The sequence below is a fragment of the Marmota flaviventris genome, chromosome 3, assembly GCF_047511675.1.
Source record: "Marmota flaviventris isolate mMarFla1 chromosome 3, mMarFla1.hap1, whole genome shotgun sequence".
NCBI lineage: Eukaryota > Metazoa > Chordata > Mammalia > Rodentia > Sciuridae > Marmota > Marmota flaviventris.
Genome location: NC_092500.1, coordinates 20,008,034 through 20,023,400, shown reverse-complemented (window position 1 = coordinate 20,023,400; position 15,367 = coordinate 20,008,034). Strand labels below are relative to the sequence as shown.

General features: G+C 38.3%; 1 protein-coding gene across 9 annotated transcripts in view; it reads left to right on the top strand.

Annotated features, from left to right (window-relative positions):
• Positions 1 to 15,367, top strand: part of Ano4 (anoctamin 4) — a 310,833-nt gene that overhangs the window by 288,146 nt on the left and 7,320 nt on the right. For all 9 annotated transcript variants that reach the window (XM_071609597.1, XM_027928930.2, XM_071609600.1 and 6 more), the window contains 3 exons: positions 4,124 to 4,276; positions 5,758 to 5,905; positions 11,878 to 11,997. In XM_071609597.1, the coding sequence (XP_071465698.1) occupies positions 4,124 to 4,276; positions 5,758 to 5,905; positions 11,878 to 11,997 (421 nt within the window). The remainder of the gene's footprint in view (positions 1 to 4,123; positions 4,277 to 5,757; positions 5,906 to 11,877; positions 11,998 to 15,367) is intronic.

Below are 15,367 nucleotides of genomic sequence, written 5' to 3'. Positions count from 1 at the left end.
ATAACAACCTCTGTGATTGCTTTGAATGCCGTAGATTAGTTTTTCTTTTTTTGATATCCACATGAACAGAATTGTAGAGAACATATTCTTGTAACTGGCTGCTTTCATTCAATATCATATTTATAACATTCTTCCCTGTTGCTCTTGGTAGTAGAATTCCATTTTCACTTTGCTGTATAGTATTCCTAAGATATACAAACCTGAAGCAAAATTATGAAACAGGCAGATTATCTTTAACGTTCATCCCATCTTTCCTTTTAGTCATGTGATTTTTTTTTTTTTGCATTTCTATTTTCAGATATGCCCCAAGTTGCTACCTTGCCCCCATCCAGCACACTGACTCCCACATCACTAATCAAGTCTCTCCTATGTTTTGAATGTATTTTTGACCACAAATAAGAATTGAGGTATTGGATAGGTATACTTTAAGAGGTGTCAAAGCCTCTGTTAGGCTTCTCCAAAACGGGCAAAATTTCTTGTAGAAGTGCAGGCATCAGTGTGCCAATAGATGAAGTTTTGTGAGTTTGCACATCTTCTTGGCTCCTGAAAATAGAAATGTACCACATTTATCCATTCATTCTACTGGTAATAGATATTTATTTCCAGATTTGGGCTCTTTTAAATAATGCTTATGTGAACATATTTGTAACATGTGTTTTCAGTCACATAAGTTAAATAATTCTGTTGGGAATTTATGTAGGATTGGGGTTACCTGACCATAAAATATGCATTTGTCAATCTTCAGTAGACCCTTTCAAGCTTTTCAAAGTTGGGTTATTCCAATTTATATTTCAACTAGCACAGTAAGAGCTCCAGTTATTCCATGTACTCACTAAAAGTCATTAGGTATTTTTACAAAATTTTAGCTATCTGGTCTGTATGTCATAGTGTCTCACCATGGCTTTAATTTGAAATTTCCTGATGACTAATGATGCTGGGAACTTTTTCATATGCTTATGGCAATTTGGATATCTTCTTTGGTGAATTCTCACCCCAACCCATAATTTTAATGGGAATCTGTCTTTTTCTTAGTGATTTGTGGAAGCCACATTATAGACATAAGTTCTTTGTCAGATATATAAGTTGCAAAAAAATATCCTTTCTTGCTTTATCAGTGACTTGACTTCTAACGCTCTTATCTGTGTTTTTAAATTACAGAAGTTTCAACTTTGTTCTTCTTCAAAATTGGTTCCATATACATTTTACAATAAGATTTCCAATTTCTACAAAAAAAAATCTTATCAAGATATTGACTGGAATTGAATTGAACTTCTTAAAAACAATTTGAGGAAAACATTTTCCAACTAATAGATATGGTCTATTTCTGCATTTATTTATTTTTCTACATTTTTTTCTCAGAAAGATTTTATAGATTTTACTGTACAAGTTTTAGGTAACTCAGGTTAGATGTATTCACATGCAGTTTATGAATTTTTAGTGCAATTGCAAATGATGTTTTTATAGCTCTTTTGTGGGTTGTTTTGGGGAGTTGTTTTATATTTGGGTGCTGGAAATTGAATCCACAGTTTTGCACATGCTAAGCACATAGCCTACCACTGAGCTATTCTCCCAGCCCTAGTTTTATTTTCTTTTCTGTTGCTGGTGTATAAAATTATCATTGGTTTTATGTTAACTTTGTACCACACAAATATGCCAAGGTATAATATCAGATTCTAGATTTTTTTTTTTGAGATTTCCTAGATTTTTTTTAGATGACCCAATCATGTCATCTACAAATAATAATTTTACATTTTCTTTTCTAATCATTGCACTTTTGTTGTTCTTGCCTAGTTACACTAGTATTGTCCATATAATTCTAATAAAAATAATTCTCTGTGCTTTTTATTATATTACTTCTTTAATAAAGGTTTTTCCAAAAATTTAAAAAATTCCATCTAACTATGGTACAATAAACCTCTCCCCTGAACCTCCTGAGAAAGCAGCAGACACTGGACATTGTAGTTAATCACTTCAAGACCAATATCACATAGGTCACACCTGAGCTTTGTGAAAGCAGTTATTTGATTTAATTATAGGTCATAATATTTAACTAGTTAAATTTGATAAATGTCAGATAAAAGAAAGTTACCAATAAACTAAATGCATTTCCTTTTTCCTCTTAACCCGGTAGTATTTTTCATTATAAACTCAATCTTAGAGAACTATTTTTTAGTGAGACTTGTATTTTTCTGTCTAAATAAATATCTAGTACCCTCAGTGATTATAAGAATTATCTTTATTGGTATTATTCCACTTGAATAATAAGGTATGTGTGTGTGTGTGTTGTTTGGTTTGGTTGGTTTTTTACTTTCCTGGTCTTTTTTCATTGTAATTACATGTCAGTCACTGAACCAGCATTATTTGGTATCTGTTAAGTCCCTCCCATACACAAAACCATGTAGTGAACATATGGAAAATGGAAACACAAAGTCTCCATCCCTACCTTCATGAAGGTCAGTGCAGTGGGGAAAAGACAAAGAAGAAGCCATGAAATCGAGAGGAAGTTCTTTATATGGTGGTGAGAGGAGTTGTGGGAGCCATAGAGGAGGCAGTACTACCAAAAGGCTCCAGAAGAGGGCACATCTGAGCTTACCCATAAAGGAAGAATGGACTTTCACCTGAGCATAGACAGGAACATTGAGTATATGATGTGTTTCCACAAAACCAGAAGTGTGGTGTGGCCAGAGTGAAGGACTATTTGGGAACCTCGCCTGGGCATAGGGTACAACCTTTGGACATAAGACTTGGAAGTTTGTATGGAATCAGATTATTGAGATTCTTGAATGGCATGGTGGAAGTTTGGGATTTATTCTGTAGGCAATGAGAACCTACTGAATTTTTTCATGTAGGGAGATGGTGAGTAAAGGGCTTGTACAATATTTTAGGCACATGTAAAATGCCACGATGGGGAAAATAGGTGAAAATTTGGAGGTAGAGAAGCCAATTTAAAAAATCAGTCTGAATTCTGGGGCTGGAGTTGTGGCTCAGTGGTACAACACTTGCCTAGCACTCATAAGGCACTGGGTTTGATCCCCAGCACCACATAAAAATAAATAAATAAAATAAAGGTATTGTGTCCATCTACAATTAAAACAAAAATCAGTCTGAACTCAAGTGGGGACAGTGAATAAGAAGAATAAAGGAGAGAGATTTTTTAAGAGTAATTGATAGGATTTGGAGACCAATGGTTCTGAATGCTGAACTAGCCAAGATCTAGTTTTTAATGCAAGAGGACTGAGGGGAGGAGGAACATGAAAGAAAAGGTGCATCCTAACAGGGGTGTGTGACAGCAATATGTCTTATTGCTGGTGATGTTAACTTTGATCATGTGGGTAAGGTGATGTCTACTAGGTTGCTGTATTGTGAAGATACTCTTTTTCCCTTTGTAATTATTTGAATCAAGAAATGTCCTATTTTCTTCAGTATCCTCCCCTGCCCCCACTAATTTTAGCATTCTTTGATGGTTCTTGCCTGCCACAGTATTACTGTGATATCTAATGAGTGGTGGGTTTTCTATTTTCATCATTCTTTCTGTTTATGAATTAGAATTCTACCATGAGGAACAGCTACACAAATCCCCCCCTTTATTATTTATGTGTATCTATTTATATTTATATCAGTATCAATGTAGACTTAATGTTAGTTACAATCCAATGCTATCATTTATTTTTTTCACAAATGATTCTGGCTTTGACCATAGAGAGTGCCTTCAAGTTCATTCTGTGTCCTATTGATGTGTCCCCATCATTTATTGAATGCTTCTTTACTTTCTGGCATTACAAGATAAAGTCTTACATTTTATTTTTCTACCACTATTTGGGAATCCAAGGAGCCCTGGTTCCTTTTATTTGAGAATGGCATTTAGAAAACAACCTCTGGGTCCTAAGCATGCTTTCTGTTCCCAAGGATACCTTTACTCCCAGCCCCAGGTAGTGCCCTTTGGTCCATCGTCTTGGTCATCTTTCTGCAAGAGATGTCCCCTGTGCATCTGGATCAGAAAAATATCACTTAAGACAATATCAGAAAAATATCACTTAGGACAATGACACATTCAGATCATTTCCTTTTGAAAACAGTAATGGAAAACCAACATTTTTGTTCTCCTTCCTTTTCTCTTCCCCAGTTCTTCAGTTTGGATTCACAACTATCTTTGTGGCAGCTTTTCCCCTAGCACCACTTCTGGCCTTACTGAATAACATCATTGAAATTAGACTGGATGCTTACAAATTTGTCACACAATGGAGGAGACCTTTAGCTTCAAGGGCCAAAGACATAGGTAAGTTGGATTCAGGCATTTTTAAAAAGCACTATGAGCCATCTTGTGGATAAAATTTTAAAAGCCACCCAACATTAGTTTTTTCTTATGGTTTCCATGTAAAATGACTTAATACTTAGTGTAATTTTTGCAAAGAATAGTTTGATTAGTTTTAAATACTATCAGATAAGAAGTAAAGCTGCCCTATTTGGAAATTTATCATTTTAATTGCTAGAGAATATATGCCTAAATAGATTCTTAATTTGGTTATTTCTAGCTTAAAACTTTGGAAACTAAAATTTTGATTTCTCATCACTAATTTTTAACATAGATCTTCTGGGGAGAAGTACTAAGGAGTGAGATTGGCCAAATTATATTATTATATTGTGTGCACATACAAATATGTACAACAATTCCTACCATTATGTACAACTATAGTGCACCAATAAAGAAATGTGGGCAAAAAAAAAATTGATCTTACATTTCCTTAACTTTGTTTTGCATTTTCCTAGTGTTTTCTTGATTCACATGAAACATAATCTAGTTTTCTAAAAGCAGAAATGAGCATTGGTATTTGACCAAAGATCTTGAATTGAATCAGGTGCAGTTCTCTTGAGAGCTAAGATCAAAAGCTGTCTTTTATTCATTTGTGCATCCAGTGCTGAGGGCAGAGTAGGCAGTTGCTCAGCCAATATATGTGTGGAAGAGAATCGAATATAGATGTTCTTGCTCACAGTAGGCTTTTAACCTCCATATGAAACCAGTTCACATTCAGTGAGCACCTACTCAGGGCCATGTCTCAGGGGTTGGGCTCCCAAAGATGAACAGGAGAGACCCTGTCCATACTCTTAAGGAGTTCCCAGTCTGGTGGCATGCTAAGAGCCATATCCAAGTAGTATGATGCATGGCATTTTTGGTTGAAAGGTGAGGCCAGCAAGCCATTGAGATGATATGATTATGTTAAGATCTGCATTCATATGGATATTAGACTCCTGCTGTCCACCTCGGCCTGCTACGGGACTCCTGGAGAGTTCCCATTGGTTGGGGAAGTGCGGTAGGAGGGAATTCCGGGGGAGGGACTTCCTGTTGGTCCAGGAGAACACCACCTGAGTCGGTGGGCAATTTGCCCGGGAGCGTATGGGGCATTGGCGGCAGTTTCAAAAATAAAGTTTGTTCCTGCTTGAGTGGCTCGTGATTTTGTGCCCAGCTAGACTGCGGCAGTGGCAGTTTGACATTGTCTGAGCTCATCAGATTGTTTTGGTGCCTTATCGTTGACCAGAATTCTCTGACTTATGTCTGGTCCTGATCATTAAATCATGAGTACATGGGCACTTTCTCAGAAATTCCTTAAATGCCAAGGTGTTTGGAAGCACAGATTCTTACTCCTAATTTCAGTTGTATTTGGAAATATGAAAGGACATTGAAAACAAGTTACTCTCATTGCTTTCATTCTTACCACCTCTGATGTACATGGAGCTAATACCACATTTCTATTTGAATAGGAATTTGGTATGGAATTCTTGAAGGCATTGGGATTCTCTCTGTTATTACAAACGCATTTGTCATAGCGATTACATCTGACTTTATCCCTCGCCTGGTGTATGCTTATAAATATGGACCTTGTGCAGGACAAGGAGAAGCTGGGCAAAAGTAAGTTGGCTGCAAAACCATTTTGAAATCTCTATTTCCTAGCCTTTGTGTGGTGTTGGGCACTGAGGGAGAAGCCTTTGGCCTGGGGTATGTGGCACATAAGCCTGATAATAAGGCCTACGGTGGTGGGGGGTGGGGAATTATGATGTAATGATACTTCCAGCCAAAAAGGAGAACAACAGATCCCAGATCTACTGAAGGGTTGAGGATCAAACAAGTCAGACAGTGTCTGTATTTCTTCAGTCAAATTGGGGCACAATTCTGTTTGCAAAGTCAGCCACTATATATATATATATATATATTCTATCTATATATATATGGTAGATAGAAACCTAGGCAGCATTGTAATAAGTTACCTCACTTTCTTTTCTGTACTTAAAAAAAAAAGTTCAAGAAGTCTTAACTTACTTTAAAAATCCATAAAGTCAAAATAATAATCTAATTGTGGAACTGTAGGTCAGAGTGGAGTATGTTTTAAGATTACAAGGTCTTCTGGATGCCCCAGAAGTCTCACGTGGGCTGCTGCCTACTACTGGTTCACTAGTCTGAGCCAAATAAATGTGTCCAACGTAGCCATTGTAGTTTGATCAGCCCAAAGGAGTAAAGTGCCACCAAATCAAGCCCATTGAATTATGCATACCTGGCCTGGGTCCAATTTTATTATTAATTCTGCATAAATGCACTAAGGCATGTATGATTGAGAAATGTAATAAAACTCACAATCCAGCTATTTGAAGAGACTTCTGTGAGTTTCTTTACTCCCATAATCATGTGGCCATGAAATACTAATTATCTAGCATCTTTAAGTGAGCATACCGTCCCATTTTAAGAGAAATTTGAAAGACCTAGACTATACCACCCAGCATTTCTTTCTAATCACAACGCGTTGTCAACATTCTCTGCTTGGCTCAACCCAAAAAAGCTTACCTTTATTCAAGCTACTGTCACATATTTTGCATTTGATTTTTGAAACAGCCCTGTGATTGGGACATGCATAATTATCCTCACTCTGAGGAGCAGGAAAAGATTAAGGGAGGCTAAATCCAGAATCAGAAGGCAGAGTTGCTGTTGGAGCCACACCGAGTTAAAGCACACTCATAGAGCTCCGTTCAGAGTTGCACGGCCCTCCCCAGGAGCCAAGGGGACATGGTCATCTGGCTCAACTAACCCCTGGGATTTAGGTCTTAACAGTTATTTCAGTTCTTTCTAATTCCAATAATGGTGAAACCTGTCTTGGTTTTTGGAGAACTAAAAAATACAATGGACACATTTCTGCATAGCAGACAGTAAATCAAAGCTTTTAGAATTTAGCATTCTGCTAGGTTATGTTCATGATGATTAAAATTTACCTAATAGCCTCCTTATTTCAGTTTTATTGGGTTCCTCGGGGCTCTAATGTTCTTTGTAAACCTTGCTCTTTAACTTAAGAGCCCTCTGCCACTTTGGATTTATAGATCTGCCTTTTTAATCCATTGGTCATTTTTCTTGTTTTCAAAGAGTTATATTTACATATGTTTCTTCATGAATCTTATTTTCTGCCCCAGCAGTAACTCTATTACTTTCCAGGACTTTTTCTTCTTTTTCCAATTTAGAAATGCTTTAGAAATGATTGAACTTAGTAATAACTTTGTCAAATTTTACAAGGTCATGGGTTTGGTGGGGCAGGATATGCGGTCGTCAAATCCACTTATGTTTTAAATCCAGCTAAGGAAATGCCATATTTCAGTTTAAATTGAACCTCAAGCAAAAGTCCTCCATCCAAACCCAATCTCCTTGCTTCTTCAGAACTCCAAGGTTCATCCGTGTCTCCTCCTTACTGTTCTTTTGGCCTTTCCTGGCATAGAATCTCCTTTTTCCAACAGCCTTTCTTTACCTACTCCTGTGCCAGCACCTTTCGGTCTGCCTCTGGTTGTTCCTGGCTGTGATGTGGGTATCATTTCCAACCACAGTGTAAACTACTTGAGAATGAGGACCACGTCGTTTACACCTGTTTCTTCCAAGCACAGCCCCTCTATTGTCACAGATACTCAGCCATCACATCTTCAGTAGCATCACTGTAGGGAAGGGGGGAGACATTCTCATTTTTCAGTCAGATCTTAAAATAAATGGTTTGAAACAATGTCCTCTACACATTTTGTACACAAAGGGTTTTTTTCAAATGTTTTTTTTTTCTCTCCTCCAGACATATTAATTCTCTTCTAGCTAGGTTGATTCGACCTCAGATTACTCATTATTTGCCAAATGAGGTCACCTCCTCTTTCAGGGTGTCTTCACTTGAGTTCTTTAGAAAGAAGCTTAGAGAATTCTGAGCAGGCATCAAGAGACAAAAGTTATGAAGTAAAAACATGAAGATGTGTATTATAAAATTTTTCTGCCGACGAGAGTTAAAATTTCAGTCCACAAACTAAATATTTTTCCAGGCAGCACAAATAACCAGTTGGATTACTTTTCTCCCACTGAATATAATAAAGTCATTATTTCATTATCAGGAAGACATGAGGTAATGATTTTTGAAACATTCCATGGAGACACATGCAGGCCTTAAAGTTTTCATGAGGTATATGCCCCAAAATGATGACCTTAGTTAGTGATATAAATCAAAGCTGATGTTTCCATAAAAACAGCGGTTCATAAGGGGTTAAACCTTGATCAAGAACTCAGTGCTCAAATGTGCACAGAATTGCCTACAAATATATTGCTTAATAAATAATAAGTAACATATTTGTACAAAGTCAGAATCACTTAAATCAGTTGATACCATCGCCATTCGCAAAGTTGTTTTTTAAAAGATAAAGTTTACTGTGCAGAGGTCTTTCTCATCTCATTCATAATACTGGACATTTTTATTGCAACAAATCAGACGTTGCAATGAAATCAGAACTTTCTTCTATCCTCATCTTATTAGCCTGAGAACCTTTATCTATAAAGCATACTTGATTTTAAATGTATAAAACCAATCAAATTTCCCTTAGCTTTTTCAGTCTTTGATTCCTACCTCCAGGGCATTGGTGCCACAATATCCTGAATCTCAAAGACAAGTTTGGTAGCATAATTCAAAAACATTCTTCAGTGAGTTTTTTTTCTGAAATCCACAAACTTTAAAGTCAACTTCTGGTTCTGCTCTTTCTCTTAAAACTGGTGATAATGGTCACTGGTCCATCCTTTTCCTGTATATTAAAGGATTGAAAACAATTAGTAATGAAGGTTTTAAAAGCAGAACTCTTACATTTGAAGTTTTCATTTTGCTTTTGTTTGGGGTGTATGTGTATGTGGTACTGGGGTGCTGAACCCAGAAACTTGTGCATGCTAGGCAAGTACGTTAGCCCTGATCTAAACCTCTAGTTCTCACATTAAAATGAATTTGATGTTTTTAGAAGTTAGTTGAAACAGATGTTTCCTAATTCAAACAATGCTATTCTTCCATAAGACGTTTTCTGAATTTCTTTTCTTGATAATGCCATCAGAGCCCACCTACCTGCCCTTTAAGAAAATTGACTTTATCATTGCAGCAATTCCTTTACCTGATACCTCTTTTCCCCCTGCGTCTTCTTGTTTTGGTACCACTCACTTCCCCTGTGGGATCTGCTATGTCTGAGTCCCTCCTACTCTAACAGTACCTGAGTGAGTTGACCCATGGAGACCATCAACTGGACTAAATACAGAAAAAGGGTGGGAAATCTTGTTGCTGTGACTAAAAGATCTGACCAGAACAATTTCAGAGGAGGAAGAGTCCACTTGAGAGCTCATGGTTTCAGAGGTCTTAGTCCATAGAAGACCAGCTCCATTCCTCAGGGCTCCCGGTGAGGATGAACATCAAGGCACGAGAGGGTGGTGGCAGAGGCCAGCAGCTCACATCACAGATCAGGAAGCAGAAAGACTCCACTGACCAGATACAAATATATACCCAAAGCCATGCCCACCTCCTCCAGCCACACCCTACCACTTCAGTTACCATTCAGTTAATCTCTATCAGGGGATGAAATCACTGATAGGGTTAAGGCTCTCACAACCCAATCGTTTCTTCTCTGAACGTTCTTGCATTGTCTTACACGTGAGTTTTCAGGGGACACCTCACATCCAAACTGTATCATCATGATAGCTTCAACGATTTGATGTTGGCAATAGCTAAGATTCTACTGGGGTGAAAAGAATTAGCAAGATGCCTCGAGAGCTCAGCATGAGCAGCCCCTCTTCTTCTCTGACTCTGGGAAGACTACACATTCCTATATTAGGCCCACATTTGATTCTTTGCACTCAGATAGAGTGATGACCACTCATTAAAGATGCAATTTCCACATGGGCTTGTGACTGGCTTTATGTGCATATACTTAATATATAGGTTCACAGATATATCCTCTTTATTCTTAGGGATGAAAAATGAAGGATACTGTCCATGGGACAGGTGTTCAATTTAGATTTTGTCAATAATGTTTTTAAAGAGAGCAAGCAACAGACAGAAGCTTTAATCTCAATCAAGCCTCAGGGCTGCTTTGTGAGATAAGAGTGAAGGAGAAGTCAGGAATATTCCATTTCAATGCTGGGCCAGTGTGGGGTCAGTTTCTAAAGCGCCTTTCTCTTCCTACTGCTCAGCTCTTGAGAATGCTCTGCTAGAGTCTGTATTTCATAAAATCCAGCCCCCTCTCTGTGACATCTAATAACCATCAAGGCACTGATTTATTTTCATGTCAAGCTCTGGGCAGTTCATAGATGAGGGAGCCATCAGTGCTAACAGCTCTTCAGAATCAAAATAGGGGAGGGTGGAGGCATGTCACACACCCACTGACCTTTTGTGTAACCTGTGAGTGACTAGACAGATGGGGCTTTGAACTCCATTGGATTTTTATTTCTTTAAGGCCATGATAAATCCAGTGATTTGTCTCAAGCAAGACAACATGTAGAACTGCTCACGTCACCATTTTGGCTTAATGTCAGCAGCTCAGGATAATCACATCAGACATGTTAATGAAGAGAATCAAGACTATGATTTATTCATTCAGTCAGTAATTATTTATGGCCTTCCCGTTAGGTGCAAGAAATAAATAACATGAATAATCACCACTCACATTTATCTTGCTGGAGGCTAAGCACCGGAGCACATGCTGGACATACTTCATTTAATTTAATACTCACAATGACCCTCTGAGGCGGGTGCTTTTGTCTCTGAGAGAAGTTACAAGGGCTGGGAGTGTAACACGGTGGTGGAGCACTTGCCTGGCAAGTGCAAGGCCCTGGGTTCAATCCCCCATGCCTCTGTGCTCTACCCCCAACACACACATCACATAACTTGCCAAGATTATGTGGCTAGAAAACAGCAGAGCTAAGATTTGACCCTAAAGCCCAAGACTTTAGTATTCTAGCGTACTGCCTCCCAGCACAGAGTGAAAGTCATGTGTGGTTCTCAATGGGGACGTCTTTCCAGAAGGGATGGTGTTTCAACTGACCATTGAAGAATAAGTAAGAAAGGGTGAGGAATTCCAACAGAAAAGAGGCCCAAACACCGTGTAGGATGGATTCAGAGTGCAGCATGTCTGGCGCATATGATGCGAGTTCTGGGTGGGAGGGGGACCGTGTTTGCCCTATCATGTTCTAGGTGTTTTGAATGAGTTCCTTCACTTTTAAAGAAGGAATGCATTTGTGTATGTGTTTATCCTCAACAAAAGGGGCTGTGACTCCCATGCGGATTGATGCCCATCATGGGCTCTCTGTTTCACCTATTTTGCTGAAGCATTGGTTGGGGTCATGATGTTCTGTATGATGATTCTGCACCAAAGGGATTAGAAAAAAAGAAATGACTCCCTCCTGATTCAATATGCCCAGGGCTTTTCAGCAAATCCCAGCTTCAGTTCTTACGACAAGGTAGGGGTAGCTCAAGGCACTTGCAACTGCGGGGACTTCTATGAAGAAAACCTTGAGTGAATTAGAGGTGGAGGGCTGATCAGTGTTCTAATTATAACATTTGTATTCTCTTTCAGGTGCATGGTTGGCTATGTGAATGCCAGCTTGTCTGTGTTTCGAATTTCTGACTTTGAGAACCGGTCTGAGCCTGAATCTGATGGCAGTGAGTTCTCAGGGACTCCTCTCAAGTACTGCAGGTAAGTGCGGAACTCTGAGAGTGGCTCTGCCAGAGCTGGGCTAGGTCTCCCAAGGGGTGATTTTGCTCCCATACCCCTTTCTGGTTGAGTGGGTTTAAAATGGTAGTTCACAGCCTTGACTGTGCATTTATAGATCCCCTGTGGAATTTAAAAAACACCTCCTGTCAGGGTGCTAACCAAGCCAACTAAAACAGACTCTCAGGAGCTGAAACTCAGATATCAGTAGTGTAAAGCACCCAGGTGCAGTTGAAGTTAGAGAACTTCTGGTTTAAAGGGGAAAACTGATAATATAGTGGTGAAGACTTATATAGCTGATCCAAGAACAGGTGGTTTGAGTGACAGCTGTTGAGAGCACTTGTCCTGGTTCATTTCTCCCTCTTGTCCATACTGAAAAACATGACACATCCAAATGTTCAACAACTCAGATGTATGAGCAGAGTCCCAGCTGATTGCAGATTTTACCTCAGTAGCCTCTGCAACACATGTTCACTGTCACTCTGTCTCCCCCTCTAAGAGGAAATCAAGCTGTTCCTCTTGATATTTACCTATTCATTATTATGTGAACAAGAATTTGTTGAGCACCTACCATATGCCAGGAACTGTTATTTTATTTAATAATTACATCAACCTTCAAAGGTAGGAAGTATTATCCCAGATGAGAAAAATCACTTATCAAAAGCTTAATGAATCAAGTTCAAATGCATCTTTTCTCCTACTACTTTGGTTGATGTCATGAGAATTTTGTGGATTTCCCATCATGATATTCTGTGCTTTCCCAGTAGCAAAAACATGAGGACCCTTGGATAGAGGGACTATGTAATGAGCCACTTCAACCCCTCATTGACAGCATGGGAAGCAGAGGACCCAGTCGTGGTATTTGATTTGTCTAAAAAGACACAACAAGACTGGAGGTAGAACTCAAGGCTCCTAACTTTCATCACAGTGTTTTTTTTTTTAAATAGATTCATTAGCAAAGGGACCACATGCCACTCTGTAACACTCTCCCACATGCCGCAAAGACCTGGAAAGGACTCTCTGGGAAGAGCTGTAATACTGAGGCTCCAGTGTAGTTCTTTCTGGAGTTAATAAACAATGCCCTTGGATAGGAATTTTCAGCTTTCTGTGAGCCCAAATGAGATGACCCTTCTTTTATAAGTTACCCTCTTAACTACACTCTGAAAAGTATATTCACCCGTTCTCTTTCTTTTGCCTACAGTTCTTTTCTCAGTGAAATGGGCACAGGCATATAAGCTAGATGTTTGGGACTTACAGAAGCCCAGATTTGTTTACTTAGTCCCAGTCTAAGAAGCTAGACCCTAGAGAGCGGAAACTGGTTTGGCCTATAAGAACAAGTGACACACTCTATACTCATCATGTAGACAATGGAGACATGAATGTCCAATGACCTTGGACATGAACAGCTAACTCCAATAGGACAAGAAATCATAAGAGAAGCCAGGTGGGCCCCATTGCTATGCAGCAACACCACATAGTCCACCCCTTTAAATACTCATACCACGTCACGGGTGATCCAATGACTGTCAGGTGACACCAGACGACTTCTTTCCTCCTTCCACATGTATGAACAAGTCAAATGAGGAAAAGTGGCTGGAAAATAGTACAGTCCTGCTCCCTGCTGAAAGCTGGTTGGGAAGTAAGCAACCAAGCAACAGTAGTTGATGCCTCCCTGCTTCAATAGATATTCCATGTGCTCATGAGACCGTTTCATACATAGAGTGATCGAGCAAGGATTGTTAGAGGCATACAGGAGTCCAAGTATAAAACGGTTCAAAATAAAACACCAAATATTTTTTGAAGTTAAGAACCTTTCAGTCATTAATAAATAAGATAAAATGGAGAGCTTGTTTCATGTTTTGCTTCCTGACTCATAATTCTTCCTATTTGTCCCACATAATAGCATAAAATACCTTCTACAAATTACTAATATGAATGGGATTGTCAATGCTGTTATCATTAATTTAAATTATGGATGTTTTGTTTAGCATTATTTAGCATAAAACTGTACTAAAATAGTATTTTCAGATTTATTCAAAGTTTTTAAATTGAGGGTTATATATATTTGTGTGTGTGTATATATAATTATTTATTTATTTATTTATTCAACAAATATGTATGTATTTATTGATGTGTGTGTGTGTATGTGTGTGTTAATGATAAAGATGAAATTCAGGAGAGGGAAAGCAGGGAAATGGGATGGAATACAGAGGTGGGTTGGATGTATATATTCCATCCTGAAAAATAGAAACATGGGACTTCTATTTTTAGTCATGTAACAGGTGTACTTGAAACAGCTCTCAGGCTGCAAACTTCTGAACATGTGGATAAAATTTTTTAAATGTCTTCTCAAGTACATTAATGACCTAGGAAGAAAAATTGGTATCCTCTAGCCAAAACTAAATGAAGGCAGAACCCAGAGTAGTACGCAGATTGTTGCAGCCAACTTTTACCCAAAGAGAACTTGTTGCACTGGGTGGACTTGAGTTTTGTTTCTAGGCCTTCCATGGTTAGAGAAGCTGAGGGAAAACATAAGTGACCACTCCATGAGTAAATCTAAACATATACTATATAAACAACTGTACAATATGCACACAGAAATCTGTTGTACAGAAGTGAAGAAGTGTACAGAAGTGCATCTTGTAATGTGGTACTGTAAAAAATAAGCCCCAGACAACTATACAGTATAGTGTCCTTTGGTCATGTTCAAAACAAATGAAACTAAGCAGTATAATATTCAGACAAATGTATGCATATATACACGCACACACAAATATGTGTTGATCAAAATGAAATTCAGCAGAGGGGAGGCAGAGGAAGGGGATGAAGGAGGAGTATAGAGGTATCTGTAAGTTCCTGGTAGTGTTTTAGTTTGGGGGCTTCATGTTGGATTTATGAGAGTTCTTTATATGATTAAAGTTTTAAATAAATCAATATAAAAATTAATTAAAAGAGGACCATGAATGAAACAAATTCATGTTGTAAAAATTAAGAATTATGATTGGGCCAATTCTTTGTACCTGAGGATCTTAATGATGTATAGAAATGAAAAGGATAAAGATATTGTTGTGGTTATCAGATACATAGAAAATGGGATAAAATGAGACCTCAAAAGTATATTGCACAACTAAAGATGCCATTGCAGAAAAATGTATACAGTATGATTTCATCTATATAGAGTTCAAGGAGAAAACCCAAGCACTATTTATTTAGGAAAACCTATGTAGGTGGCAAAACTCTAAAAGAAAATCGAGAGGATGGTTGTTAAAAAAATTAGAATAGCAGTGACTTCTCAGGGTGGCTGGGAATGGGAGCAAAGAATTTATAAACCACTGATCACGTTCTATGTCTTAAC